The 11,398-nt window shown below is 49.0% G+C and overlaps 1 protein-coding gene across 1 annotated transcript in view; it reads right to left on the bottom strand.

Moving 5' to 3' along the window:
• The window catches only part of LOC112236094 (teneurin-2-like), a 311,870-nt gene that overhangs the window by 4,958 nt on the left and 295,514 nt on the right, over window positions 1-11,398 (bottom strand). The window contains exons 6-10 of the mRNA XM_042326319.1: window positions 5,832-5,957; window positions 5,318-5,523; window positions 3,969-4,164; window positions 1,171-1,272; window positions 124-318 (exon numbers count right to left, since the gene is read on the bottom strand). Of these exons, the coding sequence (XP_042182253.1) occupies window positions 124-318; window positions 1,171-1,272; window positions 3,969-4,164; window positions 5,318-5,523; window positions 5,832-5,957 (825 nt within the window). The remainder of the gene's footprint in view (window positions 1-123; window positions 319-1,170; window positions 1,273-3,968; window positions 4,165-5,317; window positions 5,524-5,831; window positions 5,958-11,398) is intronic.

Raw genomic sequence — 11,398 nt, 5'->3', positions numbered from 1 at the left:
GACATACCAAATTGTTTAATAGTGTCAACTTACACACATCCAATACCCCTCCTCAAACACACATCCACCAACCTACCCACCCACAAACCCAGCCACCCCCAAACACACACACCCTCTCCTCACCTTTGGCACAGTTGTCTCCCTTGTACCCCAGGGAGCAGACACAGTTCCCGCCAGTACAAGTCCCATGTCCACTACAGAGAGGGTCAATGCAGTGTGTGGTGGGGACGGCACACTCTGCTCCCTTCCATCCACTGTAGCAGATACAGGATCCCTTATCATACTGTCCATTACCACTACAGAGAACTGGACACGCCTCTGGAGAGAGAGAGAGGGAGAGAGAGAGGGAGAGGAGGAGAAAGGATAGAGGGAGAGGAGGAGAGAGGGAGAGGAGGATAGAGGGAGAGAGGATAGAGGAAGAGGATGAGAGAGGAGAGAGGAGAGAGAGGGAGAGAGAGAGAGAGAGAGAGAGAGAGAGAGAGAGAGAGAGAGAGAGGGAGGGGAGGGAGAGAGAGAGGGAGGAGAGAGAGAGAGAGAGAGAGAGGGAGAGAGAGAGAGAGAGAGAGAGAGAGAGAGAGAGAGAGGGAGAGAGAGAGAGAGAGAGAGAGAGAGAGAGAGAGGAGGGAGAGAGAGAGAGGGAGAGGAGAGAGAGGGAGGGAGAGAGAGAGAGAGAGAGAGAGAGAGAGAGAGAGAGAGAGAGAGAGAGAGAGAGAGAGAGAGAGAGAGAGAGAGAGAGAGAGAGAGAGAGGGAAAAAAGGTATACAGTGGTCAGAGAACAGGATGTCTGAGGGTCACAACAGAGTAAATAACAGGATGTCTGATGGTCACAACAGAGCAAATAACAGGATGTCTGAGGGTCACAACAGAGTAAATAACAGTATGTCTGATGGTCATCTGTGTGTGTGTGTGTGTGTGTGTGTGTGTGTGTGTGTGTGTGTGTGTGTGTGTGTGTGTGAGTGTGTGTGTGTGTGTGTGTGTGTGTGTGTGTGTGTGTGTGTAATTACACAGAGAGGTAACTAAACTATTAATCAGTGAACAGTCTTCTTCCCCAGGTGAACTAAGAGACATGTTGGCTCTAAACCGCCATGTATCACAGTACTGTCTCTACACGAGTGTATGTGTGTTTGTGTGAGTTTGTGTGTGTGTGTGTGTCTGTCTGTCTGTGTCTACCTTTGGAGCAGTCCATGCCATGAAACCCAGGAAAGCAGTGACACACACCAGACACACACTCTCCGTTGCCATGACAATTACGGGGACACTCCTGTACCGAGTCTGTAATGGTAGAATAGAGAGAGGAGATAGGTGTCAAACTCAAGCCTGTAGTCTTCATTTCAACAACACAAAAAAATAATATTTCATATTGTTACAGGAGACTCATAAACCACTCACTGTTCCTTTTACAGGAAATACAATCCATCCATCCATTCTGTCTAAATCATGTTTCACTATTGCTGCTCCTCCTCTAAAATTCTCTCTCTCCGCTCTTACCCTTCTTCCATCTGTCTTGACACTTCTGTCTCTTCTCGTCTCTCCTCCTCCCCCCTCTCGCTCTCGTCTCCTCTCCCCCTATCCGCTCTCCTCCTCTCCCCTCTCGCCTCCTCTCCCTCTATCCTCTCTCCTCCTCTCCCCATATCCTCTCTCTTCCTCTCCCTCTCTCACCCCCTCTCCCCCTATCCTCTCTCCTCCTCTCCCCCTATCCTCTCTCCTCCTCTCCCCCTATCCTCTCTCCTCCTCACCCTCTCTCCCCCTATCCTCTCTCCTCCTCTCCCCCTATCCTCTCTCCTCCTCTCCCTCTCTCCCCCTATCCTCTCTCCTCCTCTCCCTCTCTCCCCTATCCTCTCTCCTCCTCTCCCCCTATCCTCTCTCCTCCTCTCCCTCTCTCCCCCTATCCTCTCTCCTCCTCTCCCCTATCCTCTCTCCCCCTATCCTCTCTCCTCCTCTCCCTCTCTCCTCTCTTTCCTCTCCCTCTACCCTCTACCCTCTCTCCTCCTCTCCCTCTATCCTCCTCTCCCTCTATCCTCATCTCCCTCTCTCCTCCTCTCCCCTATCCTCTCTCCCCTATCCTCTCTCCTCCTCTCCCTCTCTCCTCTCTTTCCTCTCCCTCTACCCTCTCTCCTCCTCTCCCTCTATCCCCCTCTCCCTCTCTCCTCCTTTCCCTCTATCCTCCTCTCCTCTCTCCTCCTCTCCCTCTCCCTCTCTCCTCCTCTCCCTCTCTCCTCTCTCATCCTCTCCCTCTCTCCTCTCTCATCCTCTCTCCTCTCCTCTCCTCTCCTCTCCTCTCCTCTCCTCTCCTCTCCTCTCTCTCCTCTCCTCTCCTCTCCTCTCCTCTCCTCTCCTCTCCTCTCCTCTCCTCTCCTCTCCTCTCCTCTCCTCTCCTCTCCTCTCCCTCCCTCCTCTCCTCTCCTCCTTCTCTCCTCTCCCCTCCTCCTTCTCTTATCTCCTCCCTCTATCCACTTCTCCTCTCCTCTCCTCCTCTCCTCTCCTCTCCTCTCCTCTCCTCTCTCTCCTCTCCTCTCCTCTCCTCTCCTCTCCTCTCCTCTCCTCTCCTCTCCTCTCCTCTCCTCTCCTCTCCACTCCACTCCTCTCCTCCTTCTCTCCTCTCCCCTCCTCCTTCTCTTATCTCCTCCCTCTATCCACTTCTCCTCTCCTCCTTCAGTTCTGTGTGTTTCTCCTTTGCTCTGATCCCCAGGTTCATCAATACTTTATTCAGGTGCATGTGTTCCTCTCCACATTCTTTGCTCTGTGTGTGTGTTTTGGTTGTGTGTGTGTGTGTGTGTGTTTTGGTTGTGTGTGTGTTTTCAGCACTCTACCCATGTCTAAGTGACTTGTGTGTGGTGAACAGGTTTAGATAAGAGCACTGAGGAGGTTTTCACTCTCTCCAGCCCTCCCTTTCTCTCTCCATCCCTCCCTTTCTCTCTCCTTCCCTCCCTTTCTCTCTCCAGCCCTCCCTTTCTCTCTCCATCCCCCCTTCTCTCTCCAGCCCTCCCTTTTCTCTCCATCCCTCCCTTTCTCTCTCCTTCCCTCCCTTTCTCTCTCCAGCCCTTCCTTTCTCTCTCCATCCCCCTTTCTCTCTCCATCCATCGATTTTCTCCAGCCCTCCCTTTCTCTCTCCAGCCCTCCCTTTCTATCTCCATCCCCCTTTCTATTTCCAGCCCTCCCTTTCTCTCTCCTTCCCTCCCTTTCTCTCTCCATCCATCCCTTTTTCTCTCCAGCCCTCCCTTTCTCTCTCCAGCCCCCCTTTCTCTCTCCAGCCCTCCCTTTCTCTCTCCAGCCCTCCCTTTCTCTCTCCATCCCCCTTTCTCTCTCCAGCCCTCCCTTTCTCTCTCCTTCCCTCCCTTTCTCTCTCCATCCATCCTTTCTCTCTCCAGCCCTCCCTTTCTCTCTCCAGCCCTCCCTTTCTCTCTCCAGCCATCCCTTTCTCTCTCCAGCCATCCCTTTCTCTCTCCAGCCCTCCCTTTCTCTCTCCAGCCCTCCCTTTCTCTCTCCATCCATCCCTTTCTCTCTCCATCCCTCTCACTCTCTCCACTTACGTCTCCCATCTCCCTCCTTCTGTCTCCACCTCTCTCCCTCTCTCCACTTCCCTCTCTCCCTCCTTCTGTCTCCACCTCTCTCCCTCTCTCCACTTCCCTCTCTCCCTCTTTCTGTCTCCACCTCTTTCCCTCTCTCCACTTCCCTCTAAGCATGATGCCTTACCTAACTCAAACCTACTCTCCCCTCCGTCCTTCCCCCACTCTCTCCACAGGAGCTGGCAGGCTAATCGTGAGAGTAGGATTGGGTGAAATTAAAACTGCTGCGCTTGAGTGGGGTTAAAGTTTGTATACTCTCTCCCCCCTCTCTCTTCCTACCCCTCTCCCTCTCTCCCCTCTTTCTCTCTCCTAACCCATTACACCAGTGTTAAAGGAGATTTCTCTCTCTCTCCCTCCCCTTCTATCTTCCCCCCTCGTTCCCCCTCCCTCTCTCTCTCTTACCCATTACAGCAGTGTTGAAGGAGACGGTCTCTCTTTCTCGTCCGTCATTGTAGAAGGCTAGATGCCATGCTCCTGGGTCCAGGTACTGAACAAACACTGCTTCGTTTAGAACCACAGTCTGGATGCTGCGGCGTTCTCGAGGAGACTCAACAACACTCCACTTCTCTTTACCGTCCAAGCGCTCCATGTAGTCATACTGCAGGAGGAGAGACAATAACACTTTCAGGAAGCTCAGACCAGCAAGTCAATTCAAATCCATAAGTGTGTGTACTGTATACTGTAAGTGTGTGTGCAGTCCAGTTTTGTGTAACTATGTATGTGTGTATTAGTGTGTGTTATGTGTGTATTATGCGTATTGGTGTGTTATGCGTGTATTGGTGTGTGTTAGGTGTGTATTGGTGTGTGTTATATATGTATTGGTGTGTGTTATGTGTGTATTGGTGTGTGTTAGGTGTATTGGTGTGTGTTATATATGTATTGGTGTGTGTTATGTGTGTATTGGTGTGTGTTATGTGTGTATTGGTGTGTATTATGTGTGTATTTTGCGGTGTGTGTTATGTGTATTGGTGTGTGTTATGTGTGTATTGGTGTGTGTCGTGTGTGTATTGGTGTGTGTTATGTGTATTGTGTGTGTCGTGTGTGTATTGGTGTGTGTTATGTGTGTATTGGTGTGTGTGTTATGTGTATCGGTGTGTTTTATCTGTGTATTGGTGTGTGTCGTGTGTGTATTGGTGTGTGTCGTGTGTGTATTGGTGTGTGTTATGTGTATTGGTGTGTGTTATGGGTGTATCGGTGTGTGTTATGTGTGTATTATGCGTATTGGTGTGTTATGTGTGTATTGGTGTGTGTCGTGTGTGTATTGGTGTGTGTTATGTGTATTGGTGTGCGTTATGTGTATTGGTGTGTGTTATGTGTATTGGTGTGTGTTATGTGTATCGGTGTGTGTTATCTGTGTATTGGTGTGTGTTATGTGTGTTATGTATGTATTGGTGTGTGTTATGTGTGTATTGGTGTGTGTTATGTGTGTATTGGTGTGTGTTATGTGTCTATTGGTGTGTGTTATGTTCATATACCTGTGTGTGTCAGGGTTGGTCAGGGTTAACTATAAAATGGCATCTATTTTCAACTACTTCTTAATAAACAAAGCTATTTATTTCATTTTTCCTCCAATTGAGGATTTTTAAATTCAATTGTAAATTCAAATCATTTCCTGAATTGATAATCCTGGTGTGTGTTATGACAGTTTACCAGTGGGTGTGAGGGAGGCAGGCCCTGTGTATGTCTAAGTGTGTCTAAGTGTGTGTGTGTGTGTATGTGCGTGTGTGTGTGTGTGTGTTTTGACAGTTTACTTGTGCGTGTGAGGGGGGCAGGCCCTTGCGGATGTAGACCCCAAACAAAGCATCTTTCCCCAGGGAGATGTTGAACTTGAGGAACTGTGGCTGGGCCAGGTGAAGCAGAGACCTCCAGAACACCCCTGGAGGAATCTCCTGACTCACCCTCCTCCCCACCTCCACATCCCCACTGTCTATACTGCTGTTAGGACCTGGCCAAGGAGCTAGGGGAGGGGAGAGGAGAGGAGAGGAGAAGAGAGAGAGAGAGAGAGAGAGAGAGAGAGAGAGAGAGAGAAAGAGAGAGAGGGAGAGAGAGAGAGAGAGAGAGTTGAAGAGAGGAGAGGATCATCACAATGTCAGTAACCAGTAATCACATAGCAAAACCATTAAAACATTGAAGGTTTGCATTCTGGGAGAATGAACTATGTACATCTGCCCAGTATAACTACAATGCTAGAAGAAGAATAGTCTTGTTCTAGTTGGGCTGGGGCAGGCAGGTGTGTTGTGGGTGTTATAGTGTCGTAGTTCTCACCTCTGCCTCCGGAGGGCAGTGTGGCCACATCACTGTTGACAGCTAGACCTGCAGTACTCAGACCGTTGTTCAACACAGGGCCTTCAGAGGACTGCAGGTACCACGTCAGACCCAACAGGTTAATGGCTGGAGGAAGGGGAGGAGAGGGGGAGGAGAGGGGCAGAGAGAGAGGGGAGGAGGGGGTAGAAGTATTTGTTATTTCATGATCAGGCAGATAGAAATTGCAAAGATCGTACTGACTTAGAAAAGATTAGAAAATTACAGACATGGTTTCTTTATTTTTCCCTCCCTCCCTCCCTCCCTCCCTCCCTCCCTCCCTCCCTCCCTCCCTCCCTCCCTCCCTCCCTCCCTCCCTCCCTCCCTCCCTCCCTCCCTCCCCCTCCTCCCTCCCTCCCTCCCTCCCCAGACAGGATACCAGTCTCTGTTTGGGAGTCTTTACACAAGCTCACAGCAAGCAAGTGACAGATGAGAAGAAAACTCTCTCTCTCTCTCTCTCCCTTCCCCTCCCTTGTGTTCTGTTGTGTTATTGTGATGGTGGTTGAGTTTGTCAGCTCTTTTTTTTGTCTCTCTCTGGCTCCCTCGTTCATTTTAGGTCCCTGCCAAGTAACTCTCTCACAAAGGAGAAAAGGAACTGGAATCAGAGGAAATAAACAGACAAGGGAAGCATTTCAGTGACACATAGGGGCAGCTGATACATATTGCTATCCGTTATTAATGTCCATTCACCCAAGTAGTATGTGTGTGTGTGTGTGTGTGTGTGTGTGTGTGTGTGTGTGTGTGTAGTGCTACCAGGTATTCTGTGTTCATGGTAGAAGTGTGGTCACGTGGGTTTGCTTTCGGTCGAAGGATATGTTGCCCACTATAGGCATGTCTCATTATGTATGTGTATTAACTACCTGTCCCACCCTGAACACCTGTCCCATCCTCACTACCTGTCCCATCCCGACTACCTGTCCCATCCACACTACCTGTCCCATCCTGACTACCTGTCATACCCTGTACAACTGTCCCATCCTCACTACCTGTCCCATCCTGACTACCTGTCCCACCCTTAACACCTGTCCCATCCTCACTACCTGTCCCATCCCGACTACCTGTCCCATCCACACTACCTGTCCCATCCTGACTACCTGTCCCACACTGCACACCTGTCCCATCCCAATTACCTGTCCCCCTGACTACCTGTCCCATCCCAATTACCTGTCCCATCCTCACTACCTGTCCCATCCTGACTACCTGTTCCAAGTAAAACTGCTGCGCTTGAGTGGGGGGAAAGTTTGTATACTCTCTCCCCCCTCTCTCTTCCTACCCCTCTCCCTCTCTCCCCTCTTTCTCTCTCCTAACCCATTACACCAGTGTTGAAGGAGATTTCTCTCTCTTTCCCTCCTCTCTCTCTCCCTCCCCTTCTATCTTTCTCTCTCCCTCCTCTCTCTTTCCCTTTTTATCTTCTCTCTCCCCCTCTCTCCCTCCCCTTCTATCTTTCTCTCTCCCTCCTCTCTCTTTCCCTTTTTATCTTTCTCTCCCCCTCTCTCCCTCTCTCCCTCCCCTTCTATCTTTCTCTCTCCCTCCCCTCTCTCCCTCTCTCCCTCCCCTTCTATATTTCTCTATCCCTCCCCCTCTCCCTCCCATCCTGACTACCTGTTCCATCCTGACCTCTACAAGGCAGCAGTGCCCACCTTTGCCCGGACTCTAAAGGCGATCGCTCTCAAACGTATCCCCAACACTTCACACAGGAGCAACAGATCAATAGACACCCCACCCAGTCCAGCGAGACACCCTCCCAGACCTGCAGGACCCCCCCCCACCTGGACCTACACATAGAGGACCCACGCCAAGAGGAATTACATCCAGACCACAGTACACCCAGACACATCCACACCCCCACCCCAACCAATCAACACCCCCCCACGTCAACCATGCCCACACCCCATTTAGGGCCCCTCAGATCAGACCTATGCCACTCCTGCCCACCCCATGCACCTCACCCCGCAAAGAGGGCCTCAACATGGAAGCCACACATACGCCCAGGTAGTGAGTGGGCAAACAGTCCCAACCCCCACTCTCACACTCGCCCAAGCCAATGGCATGTACCAGATGCTCAGCAGGCTCTGCTCACACTTACTGGCCTGAGGCCAAACCACGACCAACAACATTGGACACTCTATGGAACAAAAAGCCTTCACTATATCATCCTGATATCCAAGGCCTGAGGTCATCTGCCTTTGGCCTAAAGAGCAGAAACCCGGACTTCACCAAAGAAATCGGTAATACAGACATTGTCATCCTGCAAGAAACCTGGTACAGAGGAGACAGACCCACTGGTTGCCCTCTAGGTTACAGAGAGCTGGTAGTCCCATCCACCAAACTACCAGGTGTGAAACAGGGAAGGAACTCAGGGGGTATGCTAATTTGGTATAGAGCAGACCTAACTCACTCTCTAATCAAAACAGGAACATTCTACATTTGAGAGAGAAAAATGTCCTCCTGTGTGCTACCTATATCCCCCCACTAGAATCCCCATATTTTAATGAAGACAGCTTCTCCATCCTGGAGGGGGAAATCAATCATTTCCAGGCCCAGGGACATGTACTAGTCTGTGGCGACCTAAATGCCAGAACCAGACAAGAACCTGACACCCTCAGCACACAGGGGGACAAACACCTGCCTGGGGGTGACAGCATTCCCTCCCACATATGCCCCCCTAGGCACAACTATAACCAACAAAAACGGGTCACAACTCCTGCAGCTCTGTCGCACGCTGGGTATGTACATAGTCAACGGTAGGCTTCGAGGGGACTCCTATGGTGGGTACACCTATAGCTCATCTCTTGGCAGTAGTACTATAGACTACTTTATCACTGACCTCAACCCAGAGTCTCTCAGAGCGTTCACAGTCAGCCCACTGACACCCCTATCAGACCACAGCAAAATCAGTCTACTTGAACAGAGCAATACTCAATCATGAGGCATCAAAGCCAAAGGAACTGAGTAACATTAAGAAATGCTATAGATGGAAGGAATGCAGTTTGGAAACCTACCAAAAAACAATTAGGCAAACAATTAGTCAACAAATTTGACCCCAATAACTACCGTGGAATATGTGTCAACAGTAACCTTGGAAAAATCCTCTGCATTATCATTAACAGCAGACTTGTACATTTCCTCAATGAAAACAATGTACTGAGAAAATGTCAAATTGGCTTTTTACCAAATTACCATACAACAGACCATGTATTCACCCTGCACACCCTAATTGACAACCAAACAAACCAAAACAAAGGCAAAGTCTTCTCATGCTTTGTTGATTTCAAAAAAGCCTTCGACTCAATTTGGCATGAGGGTCTGCTATACAAACTGATGGAAAGTGGTGTTGGGGGTAAAACATACGACATTATAAAATCCATGTACACAAACAACAAGTGTGCGGTTAAAATGGGCAAAAAACACACACATTTCTTCACACAGGGTCGTGGGGTTAGACAGGGATGCAGCTTAAGCCCCACCCTCTTCAACATATATATCAACGAATTGGCACGGGCACTAGAAAAGTCTGCAGCACCCGGCCTCCCCTGCTAGAATCCAAAGTCAAATGTCTGCTGTTTGCTGTTGATCTGGTGATCTGGTGCTTCTGTCACCAACCAAGGGGGGCCTACAGCAGCACCTAGATCTTATGCACAGATTCTGTCAGACCTGGGCCCTGACAGTAAATCTCAGTAAGACCAAAATGGTGTTCCAAAAAAGGTCCAGTCACCAGGACCACAAATACAAATTCCATCTAGACACTGTTGCCCTAGAGCACACAAAAAACTATACATACCTTGGCCTAAACATCAGCGCCACAGGTAACTTCCACAAAGCTGTGAACGATCTGAGAGACAAGGCAAGAAGGGCATTCTATGCCATCAAAAGGAACATAAATTTCAACATACCAATTAGGATTTGGCTAAAAATACTTGAATCAGTCATAGAGCATATTGCCCTTTATGGTTGTGAGGTCTGGGGTCCGCTCACCAACCAAGACTTCACAAAATGGGACAAAAACCAAATTGAGACTCTGCACGCAGAATTCTGCAAAAATATCCTCCGTGTACAACGTAGAACACCAAATAATGCATGCAGAGCAGAATTAGGCCGATACCCACTAATTATCAAAATCCAGAAAAGAGCCGTTAATTTCTATAACCACCTAAAAGGAAGCGATTCCCAAACCTTCCATAACAAAGCCATCACCTACAGAGAGAGATGAACCTGGAGAAGAGTCCCCTAAGCAAGCTGGTCCTGGGGCTCTGTTCACAAACACACCCTACAGAGTCCCAGGACAGCAGCACAATTAGTCCCAACCAAATCATGAGAAAACAAAAAGATAATTACTTGACACATTGGAAAGAATTAACAAAAAAAACAGAGCAAACTAGAATGCTATTTGGCCCTACACAGAGAGAACACAGCGGCAGAATACCTGACCACTGTGACTGACCCAAACTTAAGGAAAGCTTTGACTATGTACAGACTCAGTGAGCATAGCCTTGCTATTGAGAAAGGCCGCCATAGGCAGACATGGCTCTCAAGAGAAGACAGGCTATGTGCTCACTGCCCACAAAATGAGGTGGAAACTGAGCTGCACTTCCTAACCTTCTGCGCAATGTATGACCATATTAGAGAGACATATCTCCCTCAGATTACACAGATCCACAAAGAATTCAAAAACAAATCCAATTTTGAAAAACTCCCATATCTACTGGGTGAAATTCCACAGTTTGCCATCACAGCAGCAATATTTGTGACCTGTTGCCACGAGAAAAGGGCAACCAGTGAAGAACAAACACCATTGTAAATACAACCCATATTTATGCTTATTTCTTTTATCTTGTGTCCTTCAACCATTTGGACATTGTTAAAACAGTATATATATATATAATATGACATTTGTAATGTCTTTATTGTTTTGAAACTTCTGTATGTGTAATGTTTACTGTTAATTTTTATTGTATTTCACTTTATATATTCACTTTATATATTATCTACCTCACTTGCTTTGGCAATGTTAACACATCTTTCCCATGCCAATAAAGCCCTTGAATTGAATTGAATTCCCTCTCCTTCACCCTCTTCCCCCTCCTTCACCCTCTTCCCTTCCCTTCACCCTCATCCCCCCTTCACCCTCTTCCCCCTCCTTCACCCTCTTCCCTCTCCTTCACCCTCTTCCATCTCCTTCACCCTCTTCTCACTCCTTCACCCTCTTCCCATTCCTTCACCCTCTTCCCTCTCCTTCACCCTCTTCCCTCTCCTTCACCCTCTTCCCCTCATTCACCCTCTTCCATCTCCTTCACCCTCTTCCCCTCCTTCACCCTCTTCCCCTCCTTCACCCTCTTCCCTCTCCTCACACTATTTTCCCTCTCCTTCACCCTCTTCCCTCTCCTCACACTATTTTCCCTCTCCTTCACCCTCTTCCCTTTCCTTCACCCTCTTCCCCTCCTTCACCCTCTTCCCCTCCTTCACCCTCTTCCCCTCCTTCACCCTCTTCCCCTCCTTCACCCTCTTCCCTCTCCTTCACCCTCTTCCATCTC

The sequence above is a fragment of the Oncorhynchus tshawytscha genome, linkage group LG08, assembly GCF_018296145.1.
Source record: "Oncorhynchus tshawytscha isolate Ot180627B linkage group LG08, Otsh_v2.0, whole genome shotgun sequence".
NCBI classification, from domain to species: Eukaryota; Metazoa; Chordata; class Actinopteri; order Salmoniformes; family Salmonidae; genus Oncorhynchus; species Oncorhynchus tshawytscha.
Note: the sequence above shows the minus strand (reverse complement) of the source record. Positions and strands in the feature narration are given on the sequence as shown.